The sequence below is a fragment of the Enhydra lutris genome, unplaced genomic scaffold, assembly GCF_002288905.1.
Source record: "Enhydra lutris kenyoni isolate GAN:26980312 unplaced genomic scaffold, ASM228890v2 scaffoldscaffold27, whole genome shotgun sequence".
NCBI lineage: Eukaryota > Metazoa > Chordata > Mammalia > Carnivora > Mustelidae > Enhydra > Enhydra lutris.
Window position 1 is genome coordinate 4632181 of NW_019154111.1, and position 17941 is coordinate 4650121.

Sequence of the window (17941 nt, forward strand, 5' to 3'; positions counted from 1 at the left end):
ACTTGAGGTAAAAAAGGGAGGGAGGGGAGAGATCCTGTGGGGTCTCATGAAGTCCACACACATGAGCAAGCAGGCTTCAGGAAGGGCTGAGACCAGGGAAACGCCAGGGACCTGAAGAGGGGTTTGTGGGTCTTCTCTCCAGGGAGCCGCCCTGTTGGAGTTGTGACACCTCCCCGCCCTCAGTCTCTCAGATCAAGTGCCAAAATTCCTTCGAGGGACAATCGGATTGGCCCAACTGTATCAGCCACGGTGGGGGAAGGGGTCCAGAGGGGGGACACAGAGACCACCTGCATCCGTCCAGAGAGCCGTTGCCGGGGCGGGCAGCCATTTGGCTGGGTGACTTGTTTGCTGTGGCAGCCTGAGGTGACAGGGTAACACCCTGGGCCGCTTAAATGGCAGAAATGTATTATCTCCCAGCTCTGGGGGCAGGAAGTCCAAGGTTAAGGCGCCAGCAGGGTTGGTTCCTTCTGAGGTCTGTGGGAAGAGAATCTGCCCTGGGCCTGTCTGCTATCTTTGGTGGTTTGCCAGCAATCCTTGGCCTTCCCTGGCCGGTAGACACATCACCCTGATCTCTACCTTCATGTTCACACAGTGTTCTCCCTGTGTGTGTTTGTGTCCAAATCTCCCCTTTTTATAAGGACACCAGTCATGTTGGATTATGAACCTGCCTACTCTGGAATGACATCATCACAGTCCCCGCCCTAATTCCAAAGAAAGTCGCTTTCTGAGGCTTGGGGGATTAACATATGAATTCAGCACAGGGCAGGGTGGAGAGACGAAATTCACCCCACAGCCTGTTTCGTACGGTCCAGGTCCAGAGAAAGATCTGGGCTGGAGGGACAGCTGCAGGGTCTGTGACCTAATGGGGGGTGAGAAGCCTTTGGGAGCAGATGGCAAACCAGCAGAGTGCACATGAGGAGAGCCACAGATGCGTGGCTTCCGCGAGATAAAGCAAGCACTGAAGACATGTGCGGGATTTGACGGTGTGTGGTGTCCTTGGCGGGGCAAATGTCGGCAGACTAGCCGGGGTGAGAAACACTGCGGTGGTGCAAGGAGGCCTTAGGATGTGACGGAGTGGAGAAAGTGCGCAAGTAGGTCGGACGTACAAGGAAGAAACCAGTGTCCGCTGGAGGAGGAGATGCCAAGGAGGCATTTACCACCTGCTCCTGTTTGCTGATGGTGGGAAAGAACCCATTGTGTGCCCACGGGCTAGGGACCCTGCTCATTGTCTGTGAAATCAAAGTGTGACCGCACACAAAGGGGACAGAATCCAGAAAGCAGGTTGGAGGGACTGGCCAGGGCCACATTTTGAGTCCACGGCAGCTTCTGCTCCCCCTTCTTGCTGCCAGTGCCGGCTGCACTTTCGGCCCTGGTTGATGCCTGTGCCAACCCCGGTTCAAATTCAAGATTTGAATTCAGATCACTAGCCAGGCTTGGGAACCCTGCACTGCACCACACCGGCTGACTGGAGCCAGGCTCCTCTCCCTGTGAAAACGTGAAGGCATGCTTATTCATCCCTCACTTTTTAATGAGTTAGGGTACTAAGTCATCCCTCCTGAGCGGCTGTCCCTGGGACTTCTGCTATAGGGAAGTCTCTTAGGTGTGGTGTCCCTTCCCCCACTACACTGTCAGGACAACCAGCTCTGCTACTTTTCCCCAGGCCACAGAATTTCTTTTGGCCCCGCTGTTTTGTTTTGTTTTGTTTTGTTTTGTTTTTTCCTGAGGTCGCAGCATCTCATAGACTTGGCCAACTGCTCTCAGCCCAAACTGTAATCTTCAAAATCAGAGCAATGGCAGAGGGCCATGGAACTGGGGACAAAGAAGAGGAAGGAGTCAGGTGGGACTCTGGGTTCTCCCTTCAGCCTCTGCTTCCAGTTCTTTCTCGGTAACCCCGCGGGCCGGCCCTCTGCTCCTTTCTCCCGGAGCCCTGCGGAGCGGGCGTGGCCAACAGAATCCCAGCCACCGCCAATCCCAGCGGGGTCCTTCGGGTGGGCGGGGCAGAGGGGCGTGGCCTGAAAACTTCCAGGGACCAGGCTGGACCAATCCCCAGCCAGTTGGTGAAGCCGACTCCATACCTGGGCCCAGGTGCGCTCGCTCTGCGTCTCTCGGTCGCTCTGCTCACCGGATGGAGCGGGCCCAAGCAGGGTCCGGAGGAGACCAACCCGGAGCCGAGTTCCCAATGGAGCCCTTGGGGAGCCAGGTCGCGGCGCCGGAGCAGCCGCAGGTCCCCGCAGAGGAGCGACAGCTCGAGAGTCCCGAGAGCAGCCCGAGTCTGGCCCGCGCCGCAAAGGAGGCGGCGGGCGCGGGCCAGGACCTCTCCCGCGGGAAGAAGCTGCCCCCGCCTCGCCCGGCGCTCCTGCGGCTCCCGCCCCCCAGCCTGGGCTACGGCGCCTTCCGCCGCCAGGTGTCCACGGGCTCCGAGCCGCCGTCGCCCGGCCCCGCCTCAGCCGAGCAGTCCCGGGCCGGCGAGGCGCCGGGGGCTGAGCTGGTACCGGGGGAGCCGCCGCAGGGCGCCTGGGCCCCGGTGGAGCTGCAGGTGGACGTGCGCGTGAAGTCCGTGGGCGTGGCGGGCGGCAGCCGCGCGCCCTCGCCGGCGCCGTCCCCGCGCTTCCTCACCGTGCCGGTGCCCGAGTCCCCGGCCTTCTCCCGCCACGCCTTCCCCGCGCACCCGCTGCTGCAGCGGACCCCCGCCCGGCCCGAGCGCGGCCTCGACGCCGAGGGCCGGGCGAGCCCCGCAGACGGGCGCTCGGAGCTCCCGGGCTCCCCGACGTGCCGCGGCCGCTGCGGGGAGCCGGGGCTGGAGAAGGAGGAGGCCGGCGCACTGCTGCACCGCGCGGAGACGGGCGGCGACGAGAAGCTGCCCCGGGCCGTACAGCTCGTAGGTAAGCCCGCGCGGCCGGGAGGGGGCGACGCCGCCTGAGCGTCCCCCACAGCCGCCCAGCGCCTCGGCCACTGCGGCCGCTGCCCGGGCCCCACGTGGCCTGTCCGGCCTGGGATCCGTAACATTCGGGGCTAGGCAATTGTACCGCGTTCGTCTGTGCCGAGAGAATAAAACCTCTATTTCCGCCACCACTCCGCCTCCCCAGCGCGAGAACTTCCACATTTCCCTCTTCGTGCACGCGGCGTGGCTGAGAAGTAGAGGTGGGAGGGCTTCCAGGAGAGGGAGGGCTTCCAGCATCACCTGACTGCCCTGGCGGCTCGGGCGGGAACCCGGAACCGAGTCTCCCGACCCGGACTCCCCTTCTCTCTCCGCCTCTGTTGAGGAGCATTGGGCCCCGAACACTCCCCCATTCATCAGCTACTGCGGGGGGACTGGGGACCAGACTGCTGGAGGCGGTGTGTGGCGGAGAGGGGCCCGTCTTGGGGGCGGGGTGCTCGTCAGGGGACAAGAAGGAGCCTGGAGAGGCGTCTGGGTGGCTCGGTCGGTTATGCCTCTCTGACTCTCGATTTCAGCTCAGGTCGTGATCTCAGGGGGGTGAGATGGAGACTTCCCCAGCTCTGTGCTGGGCGTGGAGCCTGCTTAGGATTCTTTCTCCCTCTCCCTCTGCCCTCCCTCTCCTCACTCTCTTAAAAAATAATAATAATAATATAGGAGCATAAACAATCCTGGACCAGGAGCCAAGAGGGAGTGGTTGGTGAGCTTGGGGGCATGGGAAAGCTTCCTGGAATAAACGTTGAAAAGTGAATAGGATTCAGGGGTGGCAAAGGTCCCTTCCAACTGGAAAGCTCAGGAGGCAGTGTGCCAAGAGTTTGGCCAGGTTAGAGGAAGGCCAGGCCAGCTAGACAGGCCCCAAAGCCTCAGGGGATCTGCCACATCTTAGTCTCGGGGAGAGTTCAGGGACACAAATCACTCGGGATTTTGCAGTTTGGCGTGAACACATTTTCTAAATGATGGTATATTGTCTTTTTTTTTTTTTTTTTTTTCCTTAAAACGGGGCAGGGCAGAGGGAGAGGAAGAGAGGGAATCCCAAGCAGGCTCCAGGCACAGTGTGGAGCCCCACAGGGGGCCCATCTGACAACCTTGAGATCATGATGGGACCCAAAATCAAGAGTCGGCTGCTTAACCCACTGAGCCACCCAGGCTCCCCAAAGATGTATTTCCTATTGCTGCCCTAACAAATTGCCTCGAACTTAGTGGTTTGAAACAACACATTTATTATCTTACAGTTCTGTGGGTCAGAAGTCTGAAGGGCTAAAGCTGAGCTGTCAGCAGCCTTGTGTTCCTTCCTGGGGGCTCAAGGGGGGATTCTGTTTCCTTGCCTTTTGGAGCTAGAAGAGGCTGCATTCCTTAGTTCAGGCCCCTCAGAATATTCCAAGCCAGCAACCAATGTTGGACTGATTCCTTCTGCTGCCCTCTCTTACTTTCCTCTTCTTCTGCCTCCTTCTTGTTTATACAGACCCTTGTGTTTACATTGGGCCTATCCCGAAAACCCGGGAAAATCTCTTCATCTTAAGGTCAGCTAATAAGCAGCCTTAATTCCAACCAAAACCTGAAGTGCCCTTTGCCATGTAACCTAACTTACTCACAGGTTCCAGGGATTAAGTCATGCGCATCTTTGAGGCAAGGACGGAACGTTATTCTCTCCACCACAATGAGTTTACAGCTTTTGTCAGAGTAATTAAGGAGTCTAGGACTAAAAAAAAGTACAAGTACAGGTCAGCCTGGGCTGGAGCCAGGGGGCTCTGGGCAGGGAGGACTCTGGAGCTGAGAGTGAGAACAGAGGCTGGGGGAGGAGTTGTCCTTTTTTTTTTTTTTTTTTTTTTTTTTAAGATTTTATTCATTTATTTGATAGAGAGATCACAGGTAGGCAGAGAGGCAGGCAGAAGAGAGAGGGGGAAGCAGGCTCCCCACCGAGCAGAGAACCCGATGCAGGGCTCGATCCCAGGACTCTGAGATCATGACCTGAGCCAAAGGCAGAGGTGGCTCAACCCACTGAGCCACCCAGACACCCCAGGAGGTGTCTTTTGGAGAAGGTGGGGTGGCCTCGGAAGTCCAGAGGTAGTTCGAATTTTGGTGGGATGAGCAGGAAGAACGTACTCGGCGCTGGGGGCCTGGAGGAAATGGGACCCGGAAGGGTGATGACCAGCACAGTCAGGCCAAGCTGGAGGAGCAAGGGCGTTTGTAACAGCTTTACGTGAAGCAGTGACACAAAAGGGACACTCATGGGCACGAGCCCTCTGAGTCAGTCCTATTCTGAGCTTTGTATTTGGAAGTTTTCTTTTTTTGTTCTCTTCTTTTCTTTTCTGTTCTTTTTCTTTTTAAGATTTCCCCCTCAAATTGAATAACCTTTAAGCCCCACAAAACCTGGTTCCAGCCCAAGCCACTGGATCTAACTAGGAGGAAGCAGACAGTGCATCAGCTGCGGGTAGGAAATGTGGCAGATTAAGGGAGACTCGCAGTTCAAGAGTGAACAGAGGATGTGACATCAGAGATGTCATTCCAAGATGGGGGAAGGGAAATTGGGTGGAAGCTAGAGAGTGGAGCTGAGGGGAAGGTGCTGGAGAGAAAGCGAGTGTGTGTTATTATTGCCACGTGGGACTGGGTGTGTTTGCAGACACGAGAGGATTTGGTTTAAGGGGGTCCAGAATTGGAAGTGGGGTGAAGACGGGTATAGAGGGGCTTTAGGTTTATGTGTGTTTTCATTTTTTTGTAAGGAGAATGTTTTGGGGTTACCTGTGTAATTAGGAATTGCTTTGGAGGGGCACCTGGGTGGCTGAGTCAGTTAAGTGTCTGCCTTCAGCTCAGGTCATGATCCCTGGGTCCTGGGATCGAGCCCCACGCGGGGCTCCCTGCCCAGTGGGGAGTCTGCTTCTCCCTCTCTGCCTCTCCCCCACTCGTTCTGACTCGATATCTCTCTAGCTGTTTCTCTCTCCAATAAATAAAATCTTAAAAAAAAAAAAAAAAAGGAATTGCCTTGGAAAGGGGGTAGGCAGGACTTCCTCTGTCTGGAAGTTTGGGAGGACTCTGGCTCTGTGGGGGGCCATTCCCCAGGTCAGCCATGCAGCCCTGAGCGGAAGGTGGGTGGGACTGTGTAACCTGCTCTATTTCTTTTAAGCATTCTTTTCTGAAAGGCCTGAGCGTGCAGTCACGGTTGTTGCATTGACGGAGGGGACTGGTAGATTTGTGTTCCTTTTCTTCTCCAGGCTTTTTAGTTCTGCTTTTATTTTAAGACTCTCAATTTGTATGTATCTTTGATTCCAAGCATATTCAAGTCACTTTTTTTTTTGGTAACGGCTTTATCAAGTTATAATTCATGTAACCGCACAGCCCACTCACTTCAAGCGCGTGGTCCGGTGGTCTTCAAATTCCCAGATGTGCACAATCATCACACATCACACAGGTGGTTTTAGCATGTTTTCAACACCCTAAAAAGAAACACTGTATCTTTGAGTTGTCAACCCCCCCAGCCTCTCCCAGGCCACCACTGAGCCACTTTCTGTCCCTGTGGGTTTGCCTATTCTGGACATTTCATAGATGGACTCATCTGTGTCCTTCTGGGACAAGCTTCTTTCACTTGGCATAAAGTTCTCTTGTTCAGCCACAGCCCAGCACCCACCAGTGCTGCCTTTTATGGCTGAGTGTTCTGCTGTATGGATATGCCACATTTTGTTTATCCATTTATCAGTTGATGAAAATTTGGGTCAAACCCCTTTAAGGAGCAGATTATGTAATTAAAAATAAAAAAGCAAACTCCAAAAAGGTCACAGATGGAATGTGACTCTTCGTATATATCTGTGTAACACACTTCCCTTTTCAGTCTTTGAAGCAGGTGTTTTTTTCTAATGGAAATAGGAAATCAAGGACTTCAAAAGTGCTTTTAGAGTTGAGTTATGATTGAAAACATGTTTTATGAAAAACCTTGGAAATGTGTCCCAGCTTTCTTTGTGTACATGTTGTGTGTATTCATACGGAGGTACATATGAATATGCATATGGTTTTAAAAATGGAATCAGTCTCTTCAAAATAATAAAATATTTGCTGGAGAATTAACCTCTGCTGTTCTGGGTTTTGGCAAACATATGATGATTGAGTTCTTGGGACCCTTACACTGGACATGTGGCATTCCCAGCCTTTGGCCCCGAGATGTGGGTGGGTCCTCCGGCCCGTGGCAGCAGGTGTCTGGGAAGTTTATTTTTTAAATTATTGGGACGCCTGGATGGCTCAGTCAGTTAAGCTGCTGCCTTCAGCTCAGGTCATGATCCCAGGGTCCTGGGATCGAGTCCCGCATCGGGCTCCTTGTCCAGCAGGGAGCCTGCTTTTCTCTCTGCCTCTGCCTGCCTCTCTGCCTGCTTGTGCGCTCTCTCTGACAAATAAATAAATAAAATCTTTAAAAATATATAAAATATTTTATCTATTTGAGAGAGAGGGAGCACAAGCCAGGAGGAGTGGCAGAGGGAGAGGGAGAAGCAGGCTCCCCGCTGAGCAGGGAGCCCCGACGTGGGGCTCGATTCCAAGATCCCCAGATCATGACCCGAGCTGAAGGCAGACACCTAACTGACTGAGCCACCCAGACACCCCTGGGAAGTTTAAATTGAACTCGCATCTAAAGAGAGGTCTCTTTGCATTAATTGATTTCATGCCTCTGTGTCCAGGCAGAGATCAAATTCAGGAGCGCTCAGTTACTTTAGGTGTTTCCGGGTGGAAAGCTGCTTACAACCACCGATGGCCGTGATTAACCATTTACTGTGTTTTCTTCTCCCCGTTTTCCCATCTGGTCTCCACGGTCACTCCGTCACCAGGGCAGCATCTGACAATCGAACAAGTTCTCTCTCTCTCTCTGAGCCTTTGCCCCTCCCAACTCCATCTCCAGAGCTCCTTCCCCCCCAGCAGCCACACTGCCCTTCTCGGGTCCCCCTCGGCCCTGAGCTGCCGGCCGCCTCACATCTGTCTGCTGCTCTCCTGCCTGCAAAGCACGCCCTGCACCATGCTTCACTGGTGGCCTCCAGTGAGCTAGGGAGATAGAAGAGGCCGGTGATTTCACTGGCAAAATGGAAAAAGACCAAAAACACATGGGGGGCCTGTGGAGGCCAGACCTGAACTCAGGTCTGTCCAAGCTGAAACGGAACCCACATCCCTCTCTTTGAGGGGCAGCTCCCGGTACTGTTAGCTCCGTGAGCGCAGAGGTCTGGCCCTGTTGTTGGTGGGGTCTGTGCCCTGTGTCTTGTGCCCATTCAGTCAGTGCTCAGCGTACGGTTGTCAGCCACTCATTTGTTCCCTTTCTTGAACGGACTCTGAGGTCTTCTAGTTATTTAAGAAGCAGAATATCTGGGGCACCTGGGTGGCTAAGTGGGTTAAGCCTCTGCCTTCAGCTCAGGTCATGATCCTAGGGTCCTGGGATCGAGTCCCACATCGGGCTCTCCACAGGGAGCCTGCTGCCTCCTCTCTCTCTCTCTGCCTCTCTGCCCACTTGTGATCTCTGTCAAGTAAATAAAATCTTTAAAAAAAAAAAAAGGAAGCAGAATATCTTCAAGCATTTTTCTCCCAAATAGGAAGTTTTGTCCTAAATTGAGTGGGTTTTTGTGGTGTCTTGGGCCAAGGGGTTGGGGTGCTGGTATGTGAGTCAGTGTGGTTCCAAGTCGGGTGTGGTTTGGGTCGTCTCCTTCTAACCCGTCTCTCCCGGTTGTCTGCTCCCCCAGGGCTGCCTATGTACATGAAGTCCCTGCGCTGGGCGCTGGCGGTCATGGCCGTGTTCCTGGCCGTGTCCGCAGTCGCCATCGTGGCTCTGGCGTCTAGAGCAGGTGTGGTGCCTCCTCCCGGTCCCTCTACCCCCCTGTCCACCACCGGGGCGTCTCCTCCTTATGGCAGCTTTGTGAGAATTAGAAAATGACATCCCCACAGGACTTGTTGAGCAAAAAGAGGGACAAAGAGCTCCTACCTCCCGATGGACACAGCCTGTGCTCCAACAAGCAGGGGGTTGGCAGACCCCACCTGGGGGAGGGGTCTGTGCCCTGCACAGACTCCACAGCCTGCCCGGGGCCCTGCCCACCCTGCTTGCTCTCCCAGGGCTCACCCGATCCACACTCCAGATTTGCCCCCTCACTCAAAACAGTGCCTAGATTTTGATTATTTATTTATATATATTCTTAAAGATTTTCATTTATTTATGAGAGAGAGCGAGAGCCAGAGAGAGAGCACAAGCAGGGGAAGCAGCAGAGGGAGAGGGAGAAGGGAGAGGACTCAGCAGGGAGCCTGGTGGGGGCTTGATCCCAGGACCCTGAGATCAGGACCTGAGCCGAAGGCAGCTGCTTAACCGACTGAGCCACCCATGTGCCCTAGATTTTTGACTTTTTTCACTTGCATACATTCAGTTCTTTACAGTGGTTTCTCTGCTTGCAGGGACCAGATGCCGGCCATGTCCCCGTGGCTGGATGTGGTCCGAGGAGAACTGCTACTACCTCTCTGCCGAAGCTCAGGCTTGGGAGGCCAGCCAGGCCTTCTGCTCAGCTCACCAGGCTACCCTCCCACTGCTGAGCCACACCCAGGTGAGACGGAGGCGGTGGGCAGTGGGAGGATGTGGGTATCATCACAGACCACAGACTCCTGGCAAAGATCTAGTGCATCTCTGCATTACAGAGAAAATCACCAAGGCCTGGGGAGATAACGTGACATGCGAGAGGACCAGACCTCAGGGGTCCAAGATCTTCAAATTACTCTTCCTTCTAAGAAGTAGAGGCGGAGCAGGGAAGATGGGGGTAGGGACAGTCCTGTCCATCCTGTGGCCAAGCAGTTAACAGGGAGCATTCCTTCTGCCAGTGCTTTCATAAGTAGTTATCAGGCACCTACACTGTGTTTGACACTGGGGACTCAAGGACGAGCTAGAACACCTGGCCTCACCTTTACACGGCCAACAGAGCAGTGAGTGCGGCAGGCGTTAATCAAGAAACCACAGAAATGTGTGTTTAATCACTATATTGATCTGTCCTGGGGAGGGAAGGTGCACAGTGCTCAAGGTATATGTTGTCTTGGAATCTTGTCTCCGTCCTTGGTATGCTTTTGCCACTCTCCTAGGTGGGATCCCTGGTTCCTAGATCTCAAGACTTTTTCTTGGTTTATAGCCTTTTCTTGGTGGAGCACATACACTGTAAATTTCCTGGGAAAAAAGTGCGTGCCTGGTAAATTTCTTGAGACCTGTCATGTCTGAAGATGCTTTTATTCTAACCTTATTTGACTGATAGCTTGGCTGGGTATAGAATTCTAGGGTGGAAATAGTTTTCCCCCAGCATTGTGCTGGTTTCGCTTCATTATCTTCCAGTGTTCAGTGTTACCATTTAATAAGTCTGATTTCTGATCCTTTGTATGTGACCCTCCCCAACTCCAAATTTCAGGGCTTTCATCTTTCTTCTCCCTCTGTCCTGAAATTGAACAATCCTATCCCTTTGTTGGTGTTTTTCTTCATTTTTATTCCTGCTACTTTATTTTTAATTCTGAGAACTCTTTTTGGTTCTTCAAATATCCTTTTTTATGGTGTCCTATTTGTTTCAAGGATGCAATATCTTCTTTTATCTCATTATAAAGATTTATTTATTTATTTGAGAGAGAGAATGCACATGCACACAGAGGGAGAGGGAGAAGCAGACTCTCTGCTGAGCAGGGAGCCCGATGACATGGAACTCAGTCCCAGGACCCTGGGATCATGACCTGAGCTGAAGGCAGGCACTTAACCCACTGAGCCATCCAGGTGCCCCTCTCTTATCTCATTATAGATAGTAGATATAGCTAACTTCGTTTTGGAATTTGTTCTGCTCCCTGTACTATATCTGTTTTTTTTTTTTTTTTTTTTTTTTTTCTGCAAGTACTTTTTATTCTATGTACTGAGTTGTGGGGGATTTTTGCCTTTTCATGTTAGAAAATGTCCTGAAATGTCTGATGACCCCTAGCTGTTATAATCCAGAGTGAGGCACTAGAGAACAGGCTGGAAGCTCTGTGTTGGGGGGGGAGGGGAGGGGCTGCACTGGGCTTTAGCAGGGGCAGGCTTTGCAATGGGGACATCACACTGGGCCTCAACTATTCTTTTTCTTTTTCTTTTTTTTTTTAAGTGAGTGCTAAGATGTCCGCATTCGAGGAACAGTGGGAAAAGGGAGCCAAGGTTTCACTTGTAAGAGTGTAGCACTTAATCCCTCTCCTTTTTTAGTCTAACTTCCTCCAACCCTCAGCCAGACCTGGTGCTCTGGGTCCCTGGTCCCCTGTGGTTTCTCTCTCAGTTCTCCTGGTGACCTGCTGTATGGGAGGGGTGAGTGGATTTGTGGGAAGAGGTAGGAGAGGGGCCTTCGCCGCTGCTTTTATAGACTTGTCACCAGACTTTTCCAGGCCCCTTTCCTGTATCTTGGCCTCTAGAAGGGCCTGTCGCCTCTAATATTTGAGCATTTGGGGACTTCTCAATTCAGACTGGCATCTTTCTCAGCTTCCTCTCACTCGACCTTTTCCTTGAAAAAATGCATCACCTTCTTGGGTGCTACCCAAGTGCTATGGGAATTTCTCATTGCTATCATCTCCCGTTCTTGTCTCTTATTTTCCCCTTCTGTTATCATTTCAGGAAATTCCTTTCTACTCCTATTTTCTTAAAAGTTTTAAACATGGGGGCACCTGGGCGGCTCAGTGGGTTAAAGCCTCTGCCTTCGGCTCAGGTCATGATCCCAGGGTCCTGGGATCGAGCCCCACATCAGGCTCTCTACTCGGCAGGGAGCCTGCTTCCGTCCCTCTCTCTATCTCCCTGCCTCTCTGCCTACTTATGATCTCTGTCTGTCAAATAAACAAAATCTTTAAAAAAAAAAAGTTTTAAACATGAATGAGTTTAATTTCATTGGATGGTTTTTTGTGTGTCTGTTGAGATGATATCTTTTTGTTTACTTCCTGGATTTCTTTTTGTGTGAATTACATTGTTTTTTTTTGTTTTAGTTTTTTTGTTTTTTAATATTCTAGGGCTCTTGTGATAGTTTCCTTAGCCAGGATTTTTTCTTCCCCCAGGACTTCTGGATTTGACTTGTTAATATGTTACTTAGGATTTCTCATACGTGACATTTGGTTTTCTTGGACTGTTCTGCCCAGTCCTGACCTGAAAGCTATTCTGCACCATACAACAGGGAAGGGGGTCCCTGCCTTTTTCTTTCTCTCTGAGAGAGTTCCTGGAGGTGGATAGAACACTGAGCTGGGGAAATACAGTGAGTTATTTGATCATCAGGAATAATACTCTGTTTCAAAAAAACATGGGGAAATGAAAAGGATACAGTGTAGATTGAAAAACACCAAATCTGGGATCTCAGTATGATAAAAAGATATACGCAAAGAAAAAACACAGGAAGGAAATATGTATACTCGTTATTCTAATTGTGGTTATCCCTGGGGGCAAGATTTATGACTGGTCTTTTCTTCTTCTTCCTTAAAGTTTTAATTATTATTTTTTTAACTTTCTAAATGTTCTGCAAATAATATGTGCTGTGTATAATTTGGAGGAAATGCCAGAGGGACAGTAGCCTATGAAGAAGATCAGTTTATAAAGATTTTGCCAGAGGCCTGGGGCAGGCCTGGAGTTCTTACACTTGTCAAATAAGAACTGGCTGTGTTGAGGAACCTTCCGAGGCCCCTCCCTGTTGGTGTCCACAAAATGAAAGCCAGTGGGAACGGGAGCAGAGGTGGGTCCCTGGACAGTGGTGGCGCTGGGGGAGGGGGTCAAGCCTGGCAGGGACCCACCGAGCCCAGCAAGCATCCTCAGAAAGCCTGCCTCTGCCCTCCAGCTCCTGAGGACATGGGTTCAGTTCAGAATGACCTCAGCCCTCTGGTCCGTGGCGGGTGCACCCTCCAGGGGGCAGATGGGCTTACACCAACCAAACTGCAAGCTTGAGATAAAGAATTCTTTCAAAACTAATCATTCAGGATCAATTATTTGGGACATACGTGTCTGAGTAAGTTCCTTACAAAAAGAGGATTGGGTCCCAGGCAGTTAAATTCTGGAATACGGTGACTGTGGACTTCTGGAATCCTTCCGAGCTCTGGACGAGGGCTAGACGCTCCAGGAGGCACTCGGGCAGGGCGAGGCAGGCAGGGGCACTGGGCAAAGGCCAGCCTCCAGGACACACCCAGGGACATTGTGGTGGTACCAGTGGTTCGCCCAGCCCTTGGAGAAGCAGGTCTCCTACTCCCGCAGAGCTGAGTTTGCTCCAGATTAGCGAAAAGGGAGAAAGTTGAGGTGCCATCGGTGCCCTTGGTCTCACACAGCTGTGTCTCCGGGGGTGCAGGGAGCTCGAGGTGCGCACATGACTGTCAGCCTCACGCACCAACTGCAGGAAGGTGAAAAAAGACCGGAAGAAATACCCATCCTAGGATTAAGCCAATTAACTAATTGATCATTTGCATATGAAAGCAGAAATGTATGCAGGCGGAAAGCGGAGTGGGGCTGGCAGGGTTGGGGGCAGGTGTTGGAGGTGCAGGGAGTTTCCCTCGAGGAAGGTAGTTCCGGGGGCAGACGGCCCTGATGGTCACATAATAGCGTGGACAACCGCGGTGCCACCAACCTGGACACTTAAAAATGGTGAAAATGCTTAATTCCATGATATGTATTTTACCACAACTTTAGAAAAAAAGAAATGTTTGAGGGCAGAGCAGACAATTTACCTCCACTTTAAGATGCCACATATGGGATTTCAAGTACATTCTGCTCGGGATCCCATTCCCATGGGCCCCGACATTGGTGGCCAAGTTGGAGAAGCGCCCTCGGGAGGCCGTGGAGGCCCCAGGATGCTGGTGGCATCGTTACGGGAGCAGTAGTTTGAACTCAAGTTATTCTTGAGTTTCTGGAATTTACATCTCTGGATGATGCTTTTCCCATGCCGTCGTTTTTGCTCGCTGTGAGAACAGGTGCACGGCGTCAGCACTATGAGGAAGGAAGGGTGGAAAGGAGTGAGTGTTCAGGGACGGGCTGTGCCTCCTGTTCCAAGAGGCCCAGAGGTGGAAGTCAGGGCAAGCCTGGAGCCAGAACTGAGGGCAGGGGCTTCTTGGCAGCACTGGGGACCTCAGATGAGGTTCCCTGTGTTGGGGGCTGCGTTTGCACGCCCTCCAGCCCAGACCACAGAGTTCTCCTGTAGTGAGTGTGTACACTATGCCCTTGGCTTTATACAGATCCTCTCAGGCCTCCTTCCCAACGTGCCCCGACTTCGGAGGCCCGTATGGAAGCTCAGAAAGGTGTCCTTGCCTAAGGTCCCACAGGACCAGAATTTGAATAGGGGGTGTCCCGGTGCTGGGAGAAGCCCCGTGCCCTGGTGTTCCTTCCCCGTTCCCAGGAGGAGGGTGCCGGCCAGCAGGGGCCCCTCCTCTGCTGCAGCCACTGCCCAGAGCTGCTCTGCCCACTGACTCAGCTCCCAGCCACCTCCGGGTTCCCCGTCCTCCCCTGCACAGCCCCCTGCCTGGCCCTGCTGGCAGGCCTCGGCCTGCAGTCCAGCCCGACGTGTGGCCGTGGGTGTGCCTTCCCCGTCCTCACCAGGTTCACGGTCCCACATGGGAAAGCGACAGGCCGTGCACCAAACTCCAGAGTCCGGTTAGGGCAGCTCACTTTACACGGGGTCTGCACACAGTCCCTTCAGGGGACAGTCATTACTTCCGTGCTTACTTTCTAAGAACCAGGGTTAAATAGCGAGGTTTGGGATTTCTCAACTTAAACAAGTTTTCTCGGGAAGAGCTGGTCAAACCCTCAACTCACACAGGACAGTCTCCTAATTTTCGCTCATGGATAGAGGCTTCTGGATGTCGTGAGCAAAGTGTACTTCCCGGTGCGGTCTGCTTTTCTTCACTCAGTGGGATTCATAGTTACATTTGCTACGTACTTGGCATCCTGAACAGCACTGTAACTTTCCGTCGTGTTGATATCCCATAACGGGCCCAGTTATTTCCTGATTGCCGAGCATTTGGGTGGTTTCCATTTTTCCTTCCTAAATAGCACTGTGTTATCTTTGGGTAAGTTCATTTTCTCCCCTTTATGCTCTTGGATTTATTCTCCAAAGTGGAATCACTCGTGGGAGTGGTAGGAAGGATGTGACCTTGCGTGCAAAGAGGCAGCAAAGTAAGTTCTGAAACCGCGCCAGCTTCGCGGCCTCATGCCGGGACTTACTACATTAAAACATCTTTTTCCAAGTTAAACATTTTTTAAATGCCATTTTTTCCTTTAATGTGTGACATCAAGGACAAATATTGAAGAGGAAGATCATCTCTAACATCTCTCTGACATCCTTGGGGTTTTCGTCATTCACCTCATGCGTCTGCGTTCTTGTACGAACACATTTTGTCGTGACTGTAATCGTGCCACCCTCAGAGTCAGCATTTTTACCCACCATAACCCTTGATGTCCCATAACTTGCTTCTTATGGCTCCGTGGTCTTTGTTCTCATCTTTTTAAAAAATATTCTTAATAATGTGCTGAGCTGATACGATGTCACTGACCAATGTCCTGCCGGCCCTCTGCTCTATCCCCTCCATACCCAGCTCACACTGCTTGGTGGGGACTGGCCTTCACATGCTCTCTCCCCTTGAGGCTGAGTGGGGATTCCCCCATTTCCCGTCCCCAGTGTCTGGCAACCGGCAAGCATCCAATACAGCTTTCCAGTTCCTGGTGTTTGGGGACAGCTGGGTGAGCTGGGAACTTGCCCAAGGTCTGGCGGGGAGGAGGGGGCACAGAAGCCCCAGGTGAGTCTTACTAGTGTCCAAAGAAGGGTGACCCGCTGCTTTTCTCCTTCAGGACTTCCTGAGCAGATACCCAGTCCCCAAGTACTCCTGGGTGGGGGCCCGGCGAGGCCCCCAGGGCTGGCACTGGATCGACGGGGCCCCACTGTCGCCCCAGCTGTGAGTGACCATGGGCCTGGGTGGGTGGCCCCTCTGTCTCCAGTACGACCAGAATGACATCACAGCACATGCCACAGAGGGGCTGGGGCCTTCCTCTCTGCTGACACCCCCCCCACCCCGATCTGGAACCTCCATGTGTTCCCAGATTCAGCCCCCTGTTCCGCCCCCACCCTCCTTGCCCCGTCTGGCTTGGAGCCTTAGTTTCACTTGTCCCAGTCACCCCATCCCTTGCTCGGGCCCCCAGAATACTCACCCACGCAGGATCGTTGCCCTGTTCTGTAGACGAGGGGGCTGCACAGAGGGATCTGGGTGGTTCTCATGAGCTATGGCACATCCTCACGGCTCCCATCTGAGGGCCCTTCCCGGACCCCACGACCCCGTGCGGTGATGAAGCCTTACCCACGCCAGCGTTGGCAGCAGGCACACAGGCCAGCAGGGGCTGTCACCCTGAGCTCTGTCCCCTCTTCTCACCTTCCCCAGACTCCCGGAGGAAGAGGAGGACCAGCCAGATCTCAAGTGCGGGGGCCTAGAGGGAGGCAAGCTGGTGGCTTTGGACTGTGCCTCTCCAAGACCGTGGGTCTGCACCAAGGGGACCAAGTGACTTGGCTTCCACCCATCCTGAGACTTGGGGGCCTGCAGCCACCCCAGGGGAAACCAGGTTGCCCGCTGGGGAAGCCTCTTCCCTGGACCCAGACTTCCAGGTCTCCCTGCTCTGTGCTCAACAGGGACCCTTTCTGAGCCATAAGGGACTGGACTTCTGGCTCAGGCGGGTCACCTCCAAGGGAAAGGAGGCTTTCTGTGGCTGGGCTGAGTGTCCAGCTTCTGAAGCAGATTTGATTACCTTGGGATGGTGTGTGGTTTTTTTGTTTTTGTTTTTGTTTTTGTTTCTTCGCTTTTTTGAGCCTAGGTTTCTCCCTCATTAAAATGCCCATTTCCCATCCTCTCCCTCACCTGCTGAATTCCACCTGCACACCCCCACCCCCAAGTCTTGGAGGACCAGGAGGCCTTAGCGATCCCAGGTGCTGCTGGGCGGTTCTCCCCTGAGCACAGAGACCGAGGCTGGGATGCGGCGGCTGTGTGCACGGCCGACACCGCTGACCAACAGTGTTGGAGGACGGCGAGTGAGCAGTGGTTGCCCCCGGAGGAGGGAAGAGTAGGATGTCCTTCCTGGCCCCAAGCTGGCAGAGGGTAAGGTTCACAGTGTGCGGCACTCGCGGGGCTTCTGAGCAGCTGATGCCCAAGGCTGGGAAGATGCGGAGCACAGCCCACCCCCACCCCCGGCCCCGGGCAGGAAAACACAGGAGCTGCAAAGCACAGGGTCCGGAGGAAGGAAATCAGAATTGTGGGGAGGTCGAGGCAGCTCTTCCCCTGACAGGTGTGGGGCCACCAGCCTGAAGATATCTGTGTTGGGGTTCAGTGAGGGGCCTTCCGGCCAGAAGGAGTGGCCGGGGGGCCCGGAGGACTGGTTGAGTCTGTGCAGGCTGTCCAGGCTGCTCTCCCAGTGGCCGGGCACGGTACCTGCGTGTTCCCTTGGTGCCAAGCACTTGACTCTCCTGGGCCCACTGACCTCCCTCGTCAGGGGCAGGCCATGCGTTCAGCTTCCTCTTGAACAGAAACCTCTACTGGTCCGTTCACACCAGTCTCTGGTACAGAACACACGGGCTGGCTGGCAGAGAGGGGTGGGGTCCTAAGAGTGCACTGGACAAGCAATAAAAATCTTAAAAACGCTCTGGGGTTTCTCCTGGCTTTCTCACTCCTGCTATCAGTTAACCCCGGAGCTTGGTAACCTGTTCCACTCACACCTCACAGTCCTGCTCAACAAGGTCCCGAGCCTGGCTCGTTCGGCGCGTCTGACGCTGGCAGCCGTCTGGCTGCGCCCAGCTCAAGGCCAGGAACCACAGGTGGGGGACACCTGGGGCACGGGTGGCCAGGGTGTGGTGGGTGGTGCCAAAGCCTGGAAGTCCTGAAGTTTTTAAGCTTCACCTGCTGAGGAATTGGGACAAGAGCGATCTTTTGACTTAGGTCCTAAGAAGCTACTAGCTCCTGTCTGGAGTAGGCAGACCGAGCAACAGCAGTGTAGCCGTGTTATTTAGGAATCTGGAAAGGCGCCTGGGA

At 53.3% G+C, this 17941-nt stretch overlaps 1 protein-coding gene across 1 annotated transcript; it reads left to right on the forward strand.

The window, feature by feature from the left end:
• Positions 1–2125: 2125 nt before the first annotated feature.
• Positions 2126–17208, forward strand: LOC111152099 (killer cell lectin like receptor G2). Its single transcript, XM_022510404.1, has 5 exons — positions 2126–2882; positions 8638–8739; positions 9338–9483; positions 15723–15826; positions 16307–17208. Exons 1-5 carry the CDS (start codon positions 2126–2128, stop codon positions 16425–16427), a joined length of 1230 nt encoding a protein of 409 aa, XP_022366112.1. The 3' UTR covers positions 16428–17208.
• The last annotated feature ends 733 nt before the right edge of the window (positions 17209–17941 follow it).

Excerpts from the sequence above, each read along its gene's own strand:
- LOC111152099 (XM_022510404.1), top strand. The coding sequence starts at position 2,126 with ATGGAGCGGGCCCAAGCAGGGTCCGGAGGAGACCAACCCGGAGCCGAG. Across the intron at positions 8,740-9,337 it reads GGCTCTGGCGTCTAGAGCAG|GGACCAGATGCCGGCCATGT; the intron begins GTGTGGTGCCTC and ends CTCTGCTTGCAG. Across the intron at positions 15,827-16,306 it reads GCCCCACTGTCGCCCCAGCT|ACTCCCGGAGGAAGAGGAGG; the intron begins GTGAGTGACCAT and ends CACCTTCCCCAG.